This window comes from Cotesia glomerata, linkage group LG7 (assembly GCF_020080835.1).
Source record: "Cotesia glomerata isolate CgM1 linkage group LG7, MPM_Cglom_v2.3, whole genome shotgun sequence".
Classification (NCBI taxonomy): Eukaryota; Metazoa; Arthropoda; class Insecta; order Hymenoptera; family Braconidae; genus Cotesia; species Cotesia glomerata.
The window spans coordinates 24,489,026-24,510,079 of NC_058164.1; the positions used below are offsets into that span (position 1 = coordinate 24,489,026).

General features: G+C 29.6%; 4 protein-coding genes across 6 annotated transcripts in view; 3 read left to right on the top strand and 1 right to left on the bottom strand.

The window, feature by feature from the left end:
- Nucleotides 1–10,426, bottom strand: part of LOC123269928 (adenosine kinase 2) — an 82,241-nt gene extending 71,815 nt beyond the window's left edge. The window contains exon 1 of the mRNA XM_044735868.1: nucleotides 10,395–10,426. Within this exon, the coding sequence (XP_044591803.1) occupies nucleotides 10,395–10,411 (17 nt within the window). The 5' untranslated portion in view covers nucleotides 10,412–10,426. The remainder of the gene's footprint in view (nucleotides 1–10,394) is intronic.
- The window catches only part of LOC123269922, a 61,684-nt gene that overhangs the window by 3,000 nt on the left and 37,630 nt on the right, over nucleotides 1–21,054 (top strand). Inside the window, exons 1-2 of one of the 3 annotated variants that reach the window (XM_044735856.1) lie at nucleotides 448–522; nucleotides 1,246–1,344. The exons of 1 other annotated variant lie outside the window; for it this stretch is intronic. The gene's annotated coding sequence lies outside the window, so the exon portion shown is untranslated. Of the gene's footprint in view, nucleotides 1–447; nucleotides 523–1,245; nucleotides 1,345–12,100; nucleotides 12,270–21,054 lie in introns of those variants that run through there. One more of the 3 variants, XM_044735854.1, reaches the window with a different exon arrangement.
- On the top strand, nucleotides 7,380–9,163 carry LOC123269924. The gene is made up of 2 exons (XM_044735861.1): nucleotides 7,380–7,503; nucleotides 7,585–9,163. Exon 2 carries the CDS (start codon nucleotides 7,600–7,602, stop codon nucleotides 9,127–9,129), a length of 1,530 nt encoding a protein of 509 aa, XP_044591796.1. The 5' UTR covers nucleotides 7,380–7,503; nucleotides 7,585–7,599; the 3' UTR covers nucleotides 9,130–9,163.
- LOC123269777 lies at nucleotides 19,846–20,712 on the top strand. The gene has a single exon (XM_044735612.1). It carries the CDS (start codon nucleotides 19,846–19,848, stop codon nucleotides 20,710–20,712), a length of 867 nt encoding a protein of 288 aa, XP_044591547.1.

Genomic DNA, 21,054 nt, shown 5'->3' on the forward strand with positions numbered 1-21,054 from the left:
TGTAATTTTAAATACCTCGCCATTCGGCCTGTGCTTTGGATTCTATTATTAATAAAGAAAAATAAACATAATACATTTTCTTGTAACAACTTGTACATTAATTTTTCTTACATCTAATTTCGTTGTTATCTCTTGATAATACTATTCAAAATATTTATTTAATTAAATTACCTTAATTTATCCGCCATCTTTGTGAGTGAATTTGTTGACGGAGATAATTAAGTTTATTATACAATACAATACAAGAGAAGTATAATAACGTCCGTGAATAATTAACTAATAAAAAAAATAAAACACGTGCTAAGTGGTCAATAGAGCGCGCCAGACCGAGAAGCATTTAGTTTAAATTCTGTCATGGCGGTCACGCGCATGCGCGTTACTTTTACAATACATATATTTACACACTACAACTAAACATCGTATACTTGTAAACATAACCTTTAATAAATAGTGCTTGTTTATTTTTTTTTAATTTATTTGAGCAATAGAAATTAATCAATTGTTGTTTTCTTGAATTATAAAGTATGACACTAAAATCAGCTGACAAAAATTTTTTATTATTAATTAAATAAGCCTCAAAAAAATTATTTTTTTAAAATTACAATAGTTTTTGCAAATTTTCTACATGACAAATTTTTCTGAAAATTTTATCAATAAAAAAAAAATCGTAAAAACTGTCAGATGTCTGCTAATATCTTCGAAATTTAATTTATAGATGATACTGAAATTGAGAGACATCTGATAATTTTTAGAATTTTTTTAATAAATAAATTATACTAAAAAAAAAAAATCATTTAAAAATTTTCATCTTTAAAAGCTCTAAAAAATTATAAATACAATTCTTTAAAAATAATTTTCTGAGCCTAGTATATTTTTCAAGAAAAACAAAAAAATTGTAAATAAGTGTCTGCTAATTTCAGTGTTATATTTATAGTGATTTGTCAAATATTAATTACAATAGTTAACTATAGCCGGACCCTATAATTTTTTTTCATGATACTAAAGTCAGCTGACAACTGTCAATTTTTTAAATGTTTATAAATAAATTACAATGAAAAAAAATTTCCAGTAATAAGTTTTTCTAAATTTAGATTAGATTAGATTAGATTCACTTTATTTATGCCAAAGCCTAACGGCCAGATGGCAATTTTCAAGTACAAAAAAAACATAAGAAAATATTTTAGAGTACAATTATTGAATAACTAGTTATATTTAATAACTATTAAATTTAAATATTATTTACAGTGAAAATTTAAACTAGAGAAGTAATATTAAATACGAAGAAAAAAAAATAAAAGAGAGCCTATAAGATATTTTGTACCACATTCTCTACAGTTGACAGAGGTATTGGTATAAATTTTAATATTTAATTACTTATATATTTATCTATTATTATTATTACATTAAAAAGATATAGATTGGATCCTGAATTTAACCCAACAACAGCTGGCAACGCACTGATGTATCAAGCCATCGAAGAAGACAAATTGGGAGATATTAAATTGTTATTAGAAAATGGAATGAATGTAAATGAACCGATAATAACAACTGGAGAATTTGCTGGATTCACAGCATTGCATGTTGTATGCATGAAAAAATAATAGTTTAAAAAAACTAAAAACACGCTTTTTATAGAAAACCAAACTAAAAAATAGAAAATAAATTTAAATTAAGAATAGTGTTAAAAATTTCAATAAATATAAATTAATAATAGTGTAAATAAAAAAAATGTATTTTATTTTAAAAAAAGCGTGAGGTGCATGGTGTCAATAGTTATAAATATTTTATTGACAGATATGAGTAGAGTGATTATCATTTTGATAATATCTTAAAAAGCACCCCACGCTTTTTTTAAAATAAAATACATTTTTTTTATTTACACTATTATTAATTTATATTTATTGAAATTTTTAACACTATTCTTAATTTAAATTTATTTTCTATTTTTTAGTTTGGTTTTCTATAAAAAGCGTGTTTTTAGTTTTTTTAAACTATTATTTATTTTTTAATTTTTAGTTTGGTTTATTTATAAAAGCGTGATTTTTTAGTTTTTTTAAACTATTATTTGTTGATTATCAAAAATATTCAGGCGCGCAAATTACCCACGGAGAGTTACATACTGACATACTGACATACTGACATACAAGTGAAGCTAATAAAAAATAATTATTTATAAATATTATAAATACGGGGAATCAGAGTTCGATTTCAGAGAGCGAGCCTGAGAAACGGCTACCAGAACCAAGGAAGGCCGCAGGCGCGCAGATTACCCACGGAGAGTTACTGACATACTGACAAACTGACATACAAGTGAAGCTAATATAAAGCGTGTAAAATAAAGATCACTTGGTGGAGTTACTAGTTGATGATTATAAAGCAGATGTCAATGCAATGGCTGCTGACGGAACTCAACCTATTCTTTTGGCTTGTTTTTATGAACCACTAGACGAATCACGCAACTATTCTGGACATCAACAAGAAGTAAGCAGTAAAATAAAAAACATTGGTGAAAGCTAATGCAAATATTGATGCCGAATTTGCACAAGAAATTTTTTTAAAGCACGTCAAAGACAGAAAATGGTGTTCTGATTTTGGTGACAAAATGCCACTAATTGCATACATTGTTATTTATGATAAACCATCAATAATTTACCATCTCAAAAAAGTCAACTTAGACATTATAAGTCTTACAAATAAAACATTGCTGATGTACGCTGCTGAAAACGACTGTGTTTTTTATATTTCAGCCATATTCTGTCAAATGTTGAGGATTTTGAATTGATGTATAAGTTGATAAACCACCGCGATAATGATGATTTGCCGATAACTCATTATCCGTTCCATCCTAAAATATATGAAAAGTCGAGATATGATTTGAGCGTGGCCTTTGTTTTCTGCATCTATTCTTTTATTTTTAAAGTATCAAATTGGGGGGCTGACATGCACTGATTAACAATGACCCAGCAACATTTTTGCCCAATCTAGCAGCTTACAGAAGTTGTCCAAATCTATTGAAGGAGTTTTTGCCTTATTATACTTCTATGTCTTTATCAAGGGTTTTATACTACGTCACGATTCCTTTAGATGAAGATCTTGAGCATTTATTACGTCACAATTCAGAAGATGTGGTCATTAATTATCTAGTAGATTTCAGAATAAACCAAAAAAAAATGTATATCTATTGTTTTAAAAGATCTAGTCTTTAGAAGTGTACTCAGATTACCTGTTCCAGAACAAGAAAAAAAAATTGATGGATGAATTAATAGCCAGCGACGAAGATCTCAGAGAGTTTGTAGATGACTACAAAAGAAATTGCATTGAAAAAAAAATACAGGACTGTTTTATTAAATTCGGCGATAAGAAAATGACAACATATGATTTTTTAATGCAAGTTTTTGACTATAAAAAATTAAAATTTTTAGCGCGAGAAGAGGATTTACTGGATGCTGTGTATGAAGTTTTCAGGTGGGCTTCTGATAACTTTGATGACGATTTTTCAGACCTATAATAATCCAATTAAAACTAGGATAAAAGGTGCTAAGGGAAGATTGAGACTTCTCGAAAATTTGAAGAAAATTTCATCACTTAGAAAAGCTATAACATTACCGTTTGAACTGGTATTAGATATTGTTGAGTATCTAAATAACAAACAATTGAATGTATTTATAAAAGAATTTTATAGTTCGTAATTTTATATTAAAACTAGTTTTAGTTTAAAATAAAAAATTCTTATTTTTCAATTATTAACAGTTTACACATTGAAATAATAATCTAATCTATTAAGTTAGCGATATGGTTCAATTCAAATCAATCTTAATTTAGTGACTCAAACAATGTGTTTTTACCATTATTGGTCTTGTTTGAATCTTATTGTCTAAATCTTACTTCTAAATCTGAATTTTATCTTATTAATCAAATTTAAAAATCAATTACCCTGTTAACATTAATCTTGTACCTATTCTATATTTTTATACTTTATTATAAGTAATCTTTATCAATAATCTAGCACAGCATACTTCCTGTTTCTTTGATTTATTTGCTGATGACTCTAAGCTGTATATGAGAATACATAATTTAAATGATTGCATATTTTTACAACGTAACATTGAATGCATGGTGCAATGGTGTAAGGACAATGGGCTGCAACTCAATGCTGACAAATGTTGCGTATTAACACTCACTCGGAGGAAAAATATTATCAACTTTGACTACAACATATCTGGAACAATTTTAGATAAGAGTACTACAGTCAAAATACTTGGGGTAACATTTGACAGTAAACTTACTTTTGCAACGCACATTAATAATATTATGTCTGAAGCCTGGAAAACGCTAGGGTTCATTACTCGAGTTTCAAAAAACTTTAATAATCTTAATGCCATTAAATTGTTATATAATACATTTGTTAGACCAAAACTTGAGTATGCCTCGCTAGTATGGTCTCCTACTCAATCAGGACAGTCCACTAAGATTGAAAGAGTTCAAAGAAGGTTTTTAAAATTTTTAATTTGGAAAAAAACTGGACTTTATCCGGCTCGGGGAATTGCAGATCTCACGCTATGCAAAGAATGCGAATATCTTACTCTCGATGAAAGACGCATCTGTGCGGAATTCTCCTTTGCAACTAAATTATTTAACAACTTGGTGGATTGTCCTCAATTGCTATCACTGTTTAAATTTAAGATACCAGTCTTAGGTATGAGAAATCAAACTCCAATGTACATACCTATTGCTAAATCTAACTTATCTCAGGCAGCGCCAATATATCGCATCTCTAATACAGTGAATCGCTTTTATCAATGGGAACCTGCACTTGATATGTTGAATTGTCCTAATGGCTATGTAACTGCGTTACTTGGCAAACTAGCAACTAAGTGGCGTTAAAGATTTGCAATTATGAATTAATAGTTAATAAGTAATTTTTAATAGGTAATAATTAATAAGTAATAAGCAATAATTACTCAGCAATTTTCATGAGTATAAATGAATGAAATCACTATGCTAGCAACTAGCCATATCAAATCAAAATTTTTTTTTTTGTTTTTTTTTTTTTTTTTTTAGAGCCATATTAAAGCAAATTTTTTAAGGGAGTTGGGAAAGAACGGATAGGGGAAAGGGGGGAACCTATTCAGTGGGAATTTTTCCGTAATTGAAAAAATAATCAGACAGCCCAGACTGGGAATCGAACCCAGATCTCTCGGTTACGCGCCAAGGGCTCTACCAGTTAAGCTATCCGAGACAAGTACTGACTACTTTATTCAGTCACGTATATAAGTCATCGTGTTATACATCAAAAATTTATTTTTCTTATGTACTAACGATTGTATTATTAACCCTGTTAATGGCCTAGGCTGTTGGGTTTGTTTATTGAAATCCCGAGAAAAAATGTTTCTATATAATCATATATAATTGTATATAATCATATATGACTATACATGATTATATATGGAATTGTATACAAGATATATATAATTATATATGACTATATATGGAGCAATATACAGCCATGCAGAATTATATATAGTTCCATATACAATTATATATAAATATATATAATTATATATAATCATACATGATTATATACCGAATTGTATATGAGGTTATATACAATCATATATAATTATGTATGACTATATATGGAGCAATATAAAACCAAGCAAGATTATATAGTTCCATATATAATTATATATAACCATACATGATTATATATAGAATTGTATATGAGTTCATATATAATCATATATAATTATATATGACTATATATGGAGCAATATACAGCCAAGCAAGATTATATATAGTTCCATATATAATTATATATAGTTATATATAATCATACATGATTATATATGGAATTGTATATGAGGTCATATATAATCATATATAATTATAAATGACTATATATGGAGCAATATACAGCCATCCAAGATTATATATAATCCCATATATAATTATATATGCTTATATATAATTAACATATATAAAAATTTTTTCTTTGAAAAAAAATTTTTTTTTGGTAATCACAAAAAGTATAAAATGATGTTTATAATTACGTTTAAATAATTCTGAAATACAAAATTTATTACATTTCCTATGAGATGTTTTGGTCTGCTCTGCTACTACCTAATAGTAAAATCATTATTTATTTTATTATTTAAATAAGTGTTATATTATAATGAGATTCGGTAAAATAAATAAATTATGAATTATGACTATCCAAATATATTTTAAAATCAATTTTTATATTATATTTATGATAAACCCATATGATACATTATGTAGATCATAGAATCATTGTCATCTAAGACAGCAGCACAGAGCAGACAGAAACTTCAAGACGCACGGAGATCACTAAAGTTAAGCAGCATTGAGCAGGGTTAATAGTTGGATGGGTGACCGCTGGTGTTATAGCCGTAAAATTATAGCTAGATATTTTTTTTTGCATTTTAATTGGTTACAGAGAATTGCGTAAGACCATATTAAATACTCTATCCATAAAATTAACCCAATAATTAATTAGATGTAATAAATATATAATTAAATATTGTTATATATTATTATATATAATTATATATGATTAGATATGGTTATATTTGGCCATTTTTTATATATAATCATATATAACCAATTTATATATAAATATATATAAATATTTTTTCTCGGGATAAAATAAAATAAAATAAAATAAAATAAAATAAAATAAATAAAAATAAGTAATCATTGTAATAATATTATGTATTCTTATAATCATACACATTTATTTTATAGTTTTGAGTACCTTCCTCTTTAGTCTGTCTTGGACTCTATTATCAATGACTAAAAATAAATGTAATAAATTTTCTTGTAACAACTTATACATTCATTTTTCTTACATCTAATTTCGTTGTTATCTCTTGATAATACTATTCAAATTATTTATTTAATTGAATTACCTCAATTTTTTCGCCATCGTTGCGAGTTAATTTGTTAAGAGAAGTATAATAATATCCGTGGGTAATAAACTAATAAAAAAAATTAAAACACGTGTTGAGTGGTCAGTAGAGCGCGCCAGACTGAGGAGCGTTAAATTTAAATTCAGTGTCATGGCGGCCACGCGCATGCGCGTTAGTTTTACAATACCTATATTTATATGTACACATCTAAATATCATGCACTTGTAAACATAACCTTTCACAAATAGTACTTGTTTTTTTTTTTTTTAAATTTATTTAAGCAATAAAAATTTAATAATTGCTGTTTTTTTTTTTTTTTTTTTTTTTTATTAAATAAGAACTAAAAAAATATTTTTTTAAGATTACAGTAATTTTTGCGAATTTTCTACATGTCAAATTTTTTTGAAACTTTTTTTCATAAAAAAAAAATTTCGATTAGTAATGTTTTTAAAATTAAATATTTAAAACAGTGAAAATTGAAAATAGTTAAGTAATATTAAATATAAAAAAAAGAAATAAAAGTTAAAGAGAGCTTATAAGATATTTTCTACCACATTCTCCACAGTTGGCAAAGGTATCAGTGTAAAGTTTAATATTTAATAACTTATATATTTATGTATTATTATTATTATTATTATCATTATTGTTATTCCAGCAAAGAGGATATAAAATGGGTCCTAAATTAAATCGAACGACAGCTGGCAGCTCACTGATGTATCAAGCCATCAAAGATGACAAATTGGAAGATGTTAAATTGTTATTAGAAAATGGATTTAATGTAAATGAACCAATAATAACAACTGGAGAATTTGCCGGATTCACAGCATTGCATGTTGCATGTATGAAAAGTCAGAATAATACATTCTTGATGGAATTACTAGTTCATGAATATAAAGCAGATGTCAATGCAATAGCTGCTGACGGGACTCAACCCATTCTTTTGGCTTGTTTTTATCAACCACTAGACAAATTACAAGACTATTATCTCACACGCGAAGAAGGCTATATAAGACTACATACATTGGTAGAAGCTAATGCAAATGTTAATGCCGAATTTGGACAAGAAATTTTTTCAAAGCACGTCAAAGATAGAAAATGGTGTTCTGATTTTGGCGTCAAAATGCCACTAGTTGCATATACTGTTCTTTATGATAAACCAACATTAATTTATTATTTAGAAAAAGTCAACTTAGACATTATAAGCCTTACAAATAAAACATTGCTGATGTACGCTGCAGAAAAGGAGTGTTATGGATATATTTTAGTGATTATGTTAAATGTTGAAGATCCTGTATTGATGGATAAGTTGATAAACCACCGCGATAATGATGATGTACCACTATCTCATTATCCATTCCATCCTAAAAAATGTGGAAAATTTCAATTATATAAAAGATCGGTGTTCGATAATTCGTATCCCCACTCAACGTTTATTTATCACTTATCAATTTGGGGGGCTGACATGTATGCACTGATAAACAATGATCCAGCAACATTTTTGCCCAATCTCTTAGCTTACAGAAGTTGTCCAAATCTGCTGAAGGAGTTTTTGCCTTATTATACTTCTATGTCTTTATCAAGGGTTCTATACTACGCCACGCTTCCTATAGTTGAAAAGTATAAGCATGTCCGTCCAGAAGTTTATTTGATTCATCTTCAAGAAAAAATCAGACAAGATCGAGAAAATTGTATAGACATCGCTATAAAAGATCTGGTCATTAGGTGTGTATTCAGATTACCTGTTCCAAAACAAGAAATGAAATTGATGGATGAATTAATTGCCAGCGACGAAAAAATCAGAGAGTTTGTAAATGACGTTAAAAAAAATTTCGTTGAAAAAAAATTGCAGGAGCATTTTGTTGAATTCGGTAATAATAAAATGACAAGTTATGATTTTTTAGTGCAAGTTTTTGACTATAAAAAACTAAAATTGTTGGCGGGAGAAGAGGATTTACTGGACGCTCTGCGTCAAGTTTTCCGGCTGAATTTTGATGACTATAATTATTATCGGATCTATTTCACTCTAATTCAAACCAGGATAAAAGATGCTACGGAAAGATTAAGACTTCTCCAAAGTTTGAGGAAAATTTCATCACTTAGAGAAGCTATACCGTTACCGTTTGAACTGGTATTAGATATTGTTGAGTATCTAAACAACAAACACTTGAACTTCTTTATAAAAGCATTTTATAGTTCGTAATTTTATATTGAAACCAGTTTTAGATTTTTAGTTTCAAAAAGATAATTAATTTTTTACACGCTTTATATTAGCTTCACTTGTATGTCAGTTTGTATGTCAGTTTGTCAGTATGTCAGTAACTCTCCGTGGGTAATCTGCGCACCTGCGGCCTTCCTTGGTTCTGGTAGCCGTTTCTCAGGCTCCCTCTCCGAAATCGAACTCTGATTCCCCGTATTTATAATATTTATAAATAATTATTTTTTATTAGCTTCACTTGTATGTCAGTATGTCAGTATGTCAGTATGTAACTCTCCGTGGGTAATTTGCGCGCCTGAATATTTTTGATAATCAACAAATAATAGTTTAAAAACTAAAAATCACGCTTTTATAAATAAACCAAACTAAAAGTAAAAATAAATAATAGTTTAAAAACTAAAAACACGCTTTTTATAGAAAACCAAACTAAAAATAGAAAATAAATTTAAATTAAGAATAGTGTTAAAAATTTCAATAAATATAAATTAATAATAGTGTAAATAAAAAAAAATGTATTTTATTTTAAAAAGCGTGGGTGCTTTTTAAGATATTATCAAAATGATAATCACTCTACTCATATCTGTCAATAAAATATTTATAACTATTGACACCATGCACCTCACGCTTTTTTTAAAATAAAATACATTTTTTTTATTTACACTATTATTAATTTATATTTATTGAAATTTTTAACACTATTCTTAATTTAAATTTATTTTCTATTTTTTAGTTTGGTTTTCTATAAAAAGCGTGTTTTTAGTTTTTTTAAACTATTATTTATTCAATTATCAACAGTTTACACATTAAAGTAATAATCTATAATCAATTGAGTTAGCGATATAGTTCAATTCAAATCAATCTTAATTTAGTGACTGAAACAATGTGTTTTTACCATTACTGGTCTTGTTTAAATCTTATAGTCTAAATCTTACGACTAAATAGAAATTTCATCTCATTTATCAAATTTCGAAATCAATTACCCTGTTAACATTAATCTTGTACCTTTTATAAATTTTTATACTATAATAAGTAATCACTGGAGTTATATTACGTAGTTAATAATCATACACATTTATTTTGTAGTTTTAAATTCCTTACCATTTGGCTTGTGCCTTGGTATCTATTGTCAGTAAATAAAAATAAACATAATAAATTTTCTTGTAACAACTTATACATTAATTTTTCTTACATCTATTTCCGTTGTTTTCTCTTAATAATACTATTCGAAATATTTATTTAAATTAAATTGCATTAATTTTTCCGCCATCCTTGTGAGTTAATTTGTTGACGAAGATAATTAAGTTTATTATACAATATAATAAAAATATGATAATGTTCTTAGGTAATTAACTAAAAAAAAAAAATAAAACACGTGTTGAGTGGTCAGTAGAGCGCGCCAGACTGAGAAGCGTTTAATTTAAATTCTGTGTCATGGCGGCCACGCGCATGCGCGTTACTTTTAATATGTATTTATTTACGCAACAAAATATCTTTGATGATTTTTTTTACTTATAAAGTGTGACACTAAAATTGGCTGACGTTAAAATTTTTTTTTATTAATTAAATAAGGACTAAAAAAATATTTTTTTAAAATTACAATAGTTTTTGCAAATTTTCTACATGTCAAATTTTTCAAATTTTTTTAATAAAAAAAAATTGTAAAAATTGTCAGATGTCTTCTGATATATTTGTCAAACATTAATTATAATAATTAACTATAATTGGATCTTATAATTTATTTTTTTTTTTTCATGATACTGAAGTCAGCTGACAACAGTGAATTTTTTTTATTTTTATAACAATAAATCAATTATTGCAGAAAAAAAAATTATTTCTTTCAATTTTCAACTGTGGAATTTTTTTATTAAATTTTTCTAATAACAATTTTATTGTGGCAAAATTATAGAAAAAATTTCTAATGTCTGTCAACTTCAGTGCCGTACCCCTAGCGGTTTTGTAAATGCCGAAAAAATGTCGCAATTATACAGTATTAATGCGGTATTTTTTCAGCATTTTTGCGGTTGTTTTGGTCAGTTTTTTTATCGAAAAATTACGGAACATTTACCGTAAAAATGCGATACATTTACGCTGGAAATGCGGCATATTTACGGTAATAAGGCGGTAAAATGACTGTATTAAAACCATATTTAAAAAATGGTGTCAAATTAAATAACGCTCGGACTGGGATTCGAACCCAGAACCTCCCGGGGACATGTCGGCTACTCTACCATTTGAGTTACCCGGTCTATACAATATCATTTTTTTGCTTATTCTATATACATTAAGCCACACCGTTCATCTTACGATAAGCATATTTAAAATTAAATAATATAATTATATATGTGAAACAATATAACTTTTCGATTTTAGAAAATTTGCAACTTTCCAAGTGAGAAATTAAAAATTGAAATTAAAATTAGAATATATTTACTTAACATATGTATTATTTTATATTAATTATCGCTAAATACCTAATTAAAAAATAATATTCTACATATTTTTTATTCAAAAACAGTATTTGTTTTTGCAAAGTAGCGATGGAGAATAAAAAGCAAAATTTGAAATTTTTCATTTTATTCATTTCTAACATAGAAGTGAACTAAAAATAAAACTAAATCTTTAATAATTGTCTATTATGTCAGAAAATATTCGGCAAAAGTACTGTATTATTACAGTAATTATTTGGAATTTTTTGGGTAAAATTTGGGCATTAATGCGGTAATTGTATAGTATATTTTTGGTAACTGTACAGCATAAGTGCAGTATATATACTGTATAACTACAGTATAAAAACTGGCCAAAACAACTATAGTTTAACCGCATTATTACCGAATTATAACGGTAAATATACGGCATGAGCATAAATGCCGAAAAATTGCGGTATTTTTACGGCATTATCAAAACCGCGAGGGGTTCTTCGTCTCATTTTAATTTTAAAAAATAAATCCGGAGGCATGCGCGTAGTGCCTCAAGCCAAGTAAACGTACATAAAATCAATCACAGATAAACTAAATATTAACCACAGTGAAAATCTAGAATTGTGAAGTGATTAAATACAAAGAAGAAATAAAAGTAAAAGAAAGCTTATAAGATATTTTGTGTCACATTCTCCACAGTTGGCAGAGGTATTATTATAAATTTTAATATCTAATAACTTATATATTTATCTATGATTATTATTACAGTAAAGAAGATATAAAATGGATCCTGAATTAAATTTAACAACAGCTGGCAACTTATTGATGTATCGATCTATCGAAGATAACAAATTGGAAGATATTATATTTTTATTAGAAAATGGAATTGATGTAAATGAACCGATAATAACAACTGGTGAATTTACTGGATTCACAGCATTGCATGTTGCATGCATGAAAAATAAAAATTATGTGGTGGAGTCACTAGTTAATGATTATAAAGCAAATGTCAATGCAATGGCTGCTGACGGGACTCAACCCATTCATTTGGCTTGTTTTTATGAACCATTAGACGAAGCACTAAACAGGCCTTCCCAACGAAAAGTAGGCAGTAAAATAAAAACATTGGTTGAAGCTAATGCGAATGTCAATGCCGAATTTGGACAAGAAATTTTTTCAAAGCACGTCAAAGATAGAAAATGGTGTTCTGATTTTGGTGACAAAATGCCACTAGCTGCATATACTGTTATTTATGATAAGCCATCAATAATTAAACATCTCAAAAAAGTCAACTTAGACATTATAAGCCTTACAAATAAAACATTGCTGATGTACGCTGTTGAAGACGACTGTTATGCATATATTCCAACCATTATGTCAAATGTTGAGGATCCTGATTTGAGGGATAAGTTGATAAACCACCGCGATAATGATGATGTGCCGCTAACTCATTATCCATTTCATCCTAAGAAATTTGGAAAATTTCGTTATCATCATATTACGGTGTTCAATGATTATTATATCCAGCCAACATTTATTTCTGACTTATTTAGATGGGGGGCTGACATGAATGCACTGATTAACAATGACCCAGCAACATTTTTGCCCAATCTATTAGCTTACAGAAGTTTTAAATTGCTACTGGAGAATTTGTTGCCTTATTATACTTCTATGTCCTTATCCAGGGCTTTATACTACGCCACGCTTCCTCTAGATGAAAAGTCTGAGTATTCAATACATTTTCATTCAGAAAATGAGCTGTCGGATTGTCCAGGACGAATCTGATCAAATCAAAGATATTGTATAAATATTATTTTATGCGAACTGATCTTTAGGGATGCATTCGGATTACCTGTTCCAGAAGAAGAAACAAAATTGATGGATGAATTAATTGCCAGTGACGAAAATCTCAGAGAGATTGTAGATAACTACAAAATAAATTTCATTGAAAAAGAATTACAGGAACATTTTATTGAATTCGGTGATAATAAAATGACAATGTATGATTTTTTCATGCAAGTATTTGACTATAAAAAACTAAAAATTTTAGTGCGCGAAGAGGAGGATTTACTGGATTCCCTGCATGAAGTTTGTTGGCAGAATTCGGATAGATATCTTTTCTATAAGATCTATTACAATCCAATTAAAACCAGGATAATAGATGCTAAGAAAAGATTAAGACTTGACCATTACTTCGAAAAACTATACTGTTACCGTTCGAAGTAGTATTAGAAATTGTTGAGTATCTAAACAACACTTGAACGTGTTACAATTGCAACCCATGCGCGCCGCCATTTTGGTCCCTGACTTTAGTTAAATAAATTAAATTTTTAATAAGTTAAAATTAACTTTATACTAATTAACTAAGTCGGTAAAATAAATAATCGTTTTAAATCACTGGTCAGTCGATAAAAACATTTTAGACTGCAATCTATCAATCTATTATGTAACTACACTTATCGTTATCGATAAAGTATTGATTTTGCATACTTGTGGGAATTTTATTTTATAAATATTGAAATTTAGGAAAAAAAAAATAAAATTTTAAATCGTAAGTATACAGTAATTATTTTAATGTTATTAAGGACGATGCATATTTGATTTTTTTCTTCATATTCAGGACGCTGTTGATATTTTTGCGACGATTGTTTTGATTGAAATGTATTTTCCCATCAGTAATCGTTTTACGCGACCTGAATATTCATTTTGCCCGCCCTGGTAGGGCAAAACGGATAATGTTGACTTTTTTTTTTTTAATTTTGAAGAAGAATTTCTTTGTTATTATTTTTATTTTAATTTAATTATAAACTTCAATTATCTAAAAAGTTATGAGCCAAAGTTAAGAATGGATATGATTATAATATATATTTGTTATTTCATTTTTAAATTATCATATCCGTTTTGCCCGTCCTTCCCCTATCAACTAACTTTTTGACAGTTTTTAAGTTTACTATCTTATAAATAATAGTTTAAAAAAACTAAAAGCACGTTTTTTATAGAAAACCAAACTAAAAAATAGAAAATAAATTAAAATTAAGAATAGTGTTAAAAATTTCAATAAATATAAATTAATAATAGTGTAAATAAAAAAAATGTATTTTATTTTAAAAAAAGCGTGAGGTGCATGGTGTCAATAGTTATAAATATTTTATTGACAGATATGAGTAGAGTGATTATCATTTTGATAATATCTTAAAAAGCACCCCACGCTTTTTAAAATAAAATACATTTTTTATTTACACTATTATTAATTTATATTTATTGAAATTTTAACACTATTCTTAATTTAAATTTATTTTCTATTTTTTAGTTTGGTTTTCTATAAAAGCGTGTTTTAGTTTTTTAAACTATTATTTATTTTTTACTTTTTAGTTTGGTTTATTTATAAAAGCGTGATTTTTTAGTTTTTTTAAACTATTATTTGTTGATTATAAAAAATATTCAGGCGCGCAAATTACCCACGGAGAGTTACATACTGACATACTGACATACTGACATACAAGTGAAGCTAATAAAAAATAATTATTTATAAATATTATAAATACGGGGAATCAGAGTTCGATTTCGGAGAGCGAGCCTGAGAAACGGCTACCAGAACCAAGGAAGGCCGCAGGCGCGCAGATTACCCACGGAGAGTTACTGACATACTGACAAACTGACATACAAGTGAAGCTAATATAAAGCGTGTAAAAAAAAAACAAATGGAATAAAAAAAATTAAAATTTTTGTTACGATTGCAGCACCTCTCCCCTATTTATAAAAGAATTTTATTGTTCGCAATTTTATGTTGAAACCAATTTTAGTTTTTTAGTTTCAAAAAGAAAATGAATTTTTCAATTATTAACAGTTTACAGATTTAAGTAATAATCTAATCTATTAAGTTAGTGATATAGTTCAATTCAAATCAATCTTAATTTAGTATCTCAAACAATGTGTTTTTTACCATTATTGGTCTTTTTTAAATCTTATTGTCGAAATCTTACTACTAAATCTGAATTTTATCTTATTAATCAAATTTAAAAATTAATTACTCTGTTAACATTAATCTTGTACCTTTTTTATATTTTTATACTATTTTAAGTAATCATTGTAATAATATTATGTATACTTATAATCATAAACATTTATTTTGTAATTTTAAATATCCCGCCATTCGAGCTGTGTTTGGATTCTATTATTAATAAATAAAAATAAACATAATAAATTTTCTTGTCACAACTTATACATTCATTTTTCTTACATCTAATTCTGTTGTTATCTCTTGATAATACTATTCAAAATATTTATTTAATTAAATTACCTTAATTTATCCGCAATCTTTGTGAGGTAATTTGTTGAGGAAGATAATTAAGTTTATTATACAGTACAAGTGGAGTATAATAATGTCCGTGGTTAATTAACTAATAAAATAAATAGAACACGTGTTAAGTGGCCAATAGAGCGCGCCAAACTGAGGAGCGTTAAATTTAAATTCTAAATCATGGCGGTCCCGCGCATGCGTGTTACTTTTACATTACGGGACGGCCTCTTTTACCCAGATTCCGATTACACAGATGGCGCTATTACCCAGATCCCTTTGACACATATCCCGATTACGCAGATTGTGATTAAACAGATTTTCTATTACACAGATTACTTATTACTCAGATAACCGATTACACAGAAAATCTTTAACGCAGATCCCGATGACGCAGATAATTTAAATTTTTGAATGATAAATGCCATAATAAAGTCAAGCACTAAAAGTGCCTGAAATTTTTAAATTGCCGCCATCAAAACATGCCGGATGAGCATGTAATCTAGCTATTGGTTGAATTTAAGGTTCAAGGTGTGCACGGAGCGCTTTATTGAAGTATCTACAGTGTATATGTGTAAAATCCCGCGTTGGTTGAATTTTTTATTAGATACTTGATATAATGAATCAACAAAATTACAGGTTAAAGATTAGAGCTATATAGGTAAGTAAACATATTTATTATTTATATTAAAAGTTCGGGTTTGAAGTTTAAATATAATTAGTTCAATTACCCCCAAGCGGGGATGAATCGAACCATTTGACGCGTTTGCATAAATTAATCATTTAAGAATCAATGTTGTTTATTGACTAATTTATGGATCGGTAATTAGAGAAGACATAATAAATTACCATTCCAAGAAAAAATTAGACAAACGGTTGACCCTGAAGGCCATCCCTGCAACTTCCCGCCACTTACATACCTAGGCGCTTAAAATTGCACTAATAATTGCTCTTCGAGCTCAAAAAAACAACTTATGTCTTATTTTGAGCTCTCCAAGCTCAAAGAGATAGTCTTTCTATACTTTTGACATAGAATTTAATTTCACATAACTTCACACTAATAGATTTGTTTATAGTTAAAAAGATTTGTTAATATTTAACAAATCATTTATTAGAAGCCATTTGTTAGGCCTTAACAAATATTTCTTAGTATTTAAAAAGATTTATTAATACTTAATAAATGAATATCAGATTTATTGAATACAAACAAATCATTTTGAATACTAAGAAATATTTCTTTAACATTAAAAAATGGTCTCTAATAAATGATTTGTTAGCTATTAACAAATATTATTTAATACAAATAAATCCTTCTATCCGTGCAGTCAATTCGTTCAAGATATATCATAAACGAAAGAAAACCGAAAAGTGTTTTCTCGACATAACTTCACATAATTTCACATAATTTCACATAATTTCAGTCGATTCGTTCAAGAGAAATCATGAACGAAAGAAAACCGAAAAGTGTTTCCTGCACATAATTTCACATAATTTCACATAATTTCAATCAATTCGTTCAAGTGTTTTTTCCACATAACTTCACATAACTTTACATAATTTTGCATAAGTTCACATAACATTTCTTTTCGGATCGTTTTTGATGAGATAGTATGATTTTTAGACTTTTGAGCTCGAAGAAGCATAGAAAAGCTATCTCTCCAAGCTCGGAGAGCTCAAAATAATACATAAATCGATCCAAAAAAAATTAGGAAAACGGTTGACCCTGAAGGCCATCCCTGCAACTTCCCGCTAATTTCATACTTAGGCGCTTAAAATTGCACCAATGACGTTTTTGAGTTCTTCGAGCTCAAAAATACAATTTATGGGTTATTTTGAGCTCTCCGAGCTCAAAGAGATTGCTTTCCTATCCTTTAAAGCTCTTCGAGCTCAAAAGTCTGATAGAGATTTGATAAGACACTATTTTTTGAATTTTTAAACCACAATAACTTTTGAATGAATAAACCGATTTCTACGCGGTTAGAAGCATTCGACGCAGTTTTTCAAGCCTCACAATGAATCTTAAATTTTAAATTGATCGCGCTAGAAATTTTGGAGTTATTCCGAAAAAACACTTTTTTCGGTTTTCTTATGTTCACCATATCTCTCGAATGAATCAACCGATTTTTTCAAATGTGGTTTTTTTGGAATAACTTCTAAACGGCTTAATAGTTCAATTCCAAAAACTAATCAGCTCTTAACCTCAAAAAACCACGTCGATCGCCACCAGTCCGGTCAAAATCGGTTGATTCATTCGAGAGATATGGTGAACGAAAGAAAACCGAAAAAAGTGTTTTTACGGAATAACTCCAAAATTCCTAGCGCGATCAATTCAAAATTTGAGATTCTTCGTGAGGCTTGAAAAACTGCGTCGAATGCCTCTAACCGCTTAAATATCGGTTTATTCATTCAAAAGTTATTGTGGTTTAAAAATTCAAAAAATAGTGTCTTATCAAATCTCTATCAGACTTTTGAGCTCGGAGAGCTCAAAAACGTCATTGGTGCAATTTTAAGCGCCTAAGTATGAAATTAGCGGGAAGTTGCAGGGATGGCCTTCAGGGTCAACCGTTTTCCTAATTTTTTTTGGATCGATTTATGTATTATTTTGAGCTCTCCGAGCTTGGAGAGATAGCTTTTCTATGCTTCTTCGAGCTCAAAAGTCTAAAAATCATACTATCTCATCAAAAACGATCCGAAAAGAAATGTTATGTGAACTTATGCAAAATTATGTAAAGTTATGTGAAGTTATGTGGAAAAAACACTTGAACGAATTGATTGAAATTATGTGAAATTATGTGAAATTATGTGAAATTATGTGCAGGAAACACTTTTCGGTTTTCTTTCGTTCATGATTTCTCTTGAACGAATCGACTGAAATTATGTGAAATTATGTGAAATTATGTGAAGTTATGTCGAGAAAACACTTTTCGGTTTTCTTTCGTTTATGATATCTCTTGAACGAATTGACTGCACTGATAGAAGGATTTATTTGTATTAAATAATATTTGTTAATAGCTAACAAATCATTTATTAGAGACCATTTTTTAATGTTAAAGAAATATTTCTTAGTATTCAAAATGATTTGTTTGTATTCAATAAATCTGATATTCATTTATTAAGTATTAATAAATCTTTTTAAATACTAAGAAATATTTGTTAAGGCCTAACAAATGGCTTCTAATAAATGATTTGTTAAATATTAACAAATCTTTTTAACTATAAACAAATCTATTAGTGTGAAGTTATGTGAAATTAAATTCTATGTCAAAAGTATAGAAAGACTATCTCTTTGAGCTTGGAGAGCTCAAAATAAGACATAATTTGTTTTTTTGAGCTCGAAGAGCAATTATTAGTGCAATTTTAAGCGCCTAGGTATGTAAGTGGCGGGAAGTTGCAGGGATGGCCTTCAGGGTCAACCGTTTGTCTAATTTTTTTTTTCTTGGAATGGTAATTTATTATGTCTTCTCTAATTATCGATCCATAAATTAGTCAATAAACAACATTGATTCTTAAATGATTAATTTATGCAAACGCGTCAAATGGTTCGATTTATCCCCGCTTGGGGGTAATTGAACTAATTATATTTAAACTTCAAACCCGAACTTTTAATATAAATAATAAATATGTTTACTTACCTATATAGCTCTAATCTTTAACCTGTAATTTTGTTGATTCATTTGTTGATTCATTATATCAAGTATCTAATAAAAAATTCAACCAACGCGGGATTTTACACATATACACTGTAGATACTTCAATAAAGCGCTCCGTGCACACTATGGAGGGTAGAGAGTAGAGGGTAAAGTGGTGACCCCGTGAAAAAATACAGTGATTCTAGTGCGGTAATTCTGTTTAGTTAAATTCAATGTAGTTAATTAATTAATTTATTTACAAAAAATATAAAATTTTTTCCTTCTTTTCCTCTCCCGCGTATCGCTAAAATTTTTTTTTAATCGTTCTCTTAGTGCAGTTTGAGTGAAAATTATAAAAATGACTAACGAAGAAAGAGAAGTAACCCCGCAGGCAACAAACCCCGAGGTCCACGCCACTACTTCATACGCGCCGCAGCTACCCGAGTGCAAGAATAACGACGTGGAAATGTGGTTCGCACTCGTCGAGGCAGTTTTTACAGCATCGCGAATAACTTCGGAGAAAACAAAATACGCGATGATTTTACCGAAGCTACCGACCAGCGTGGCAATGGAAGCTCGCGATCTCATATTAGGCGAACCAGGAGATGCACCATACACGACTTTCAAAACCGAAATTTTGAAAAGACTTGGGACCACCGAGGACCAAAGAACGCGCCGGCTCCTGGAAAGTGAAGATATGGGTGACCAAAAGCCGTCCCAGTTCCTGCGCCGCCTGCAACATTTAGCGGGCAAAAATATGTCAGAATCAACAGTGCGCGCCTTGTGGAAGGGACGTCTGCCGCGAGAGCTACAGGCTATCCTGGAGATCGTCAAAGATCAGCCACTCGAGAAAGCAGCGGAGATAGCGGACGCCTCCATCGTGCATATGCCGATCCGCCCCAGCCTAGCGGAGGTAAACCGAACAGCGCCGAAGCAAGAGGACTCCTTGGTGGAAGAGATGAGGAAGCTTAGTGCGGCATTTCACCAGGAAGTCGCTACGATGAAGAGGGAGATTGCAGCAGTGAGAGCAGGACGCGATCCGGTGCAGAACAATTCTAGTTCCCAGAAGCACAAGCAACGACGCTCCAGATCCCGCTCGCGTTCAAATTCAAGAAGTCAACGTCCCGCGGACTTGTGCTGGTATCACTGGAGATTCGATACCAAAGCCACTCGGTGTACAACCCCTTGTGTTAAGTCCCCGGGAAACCAGCTGGGAGGTCGTTAATGACGGCAAACGACCAATGCCCGCAGAAATCACGCCGTCTATTCGTCTGGGACCGCTCGTCGAAAGTGCAATTCCTTGTGGATACCGGGGCAGACCTCTGCGTCTTCCCCCGACAACGACTCCGTGGCTCGCATGCAAAGTCCTCTTACGAACTTTCAGCAGCCAACGGCACCCCGATAGCAACATACGGGTTTGTCACGCTTTCGCTCAACTTGGGACTAAGACGCGACTTCACTTGGAGGTTCGTCATCGCAGACGTCTCCAAGCCAATCCTCGGCGCAGATTTTTTGGCTCATTACGGACTCTTGCCAGACCTGCAGAATAGCCAGCTGATCGACTCGA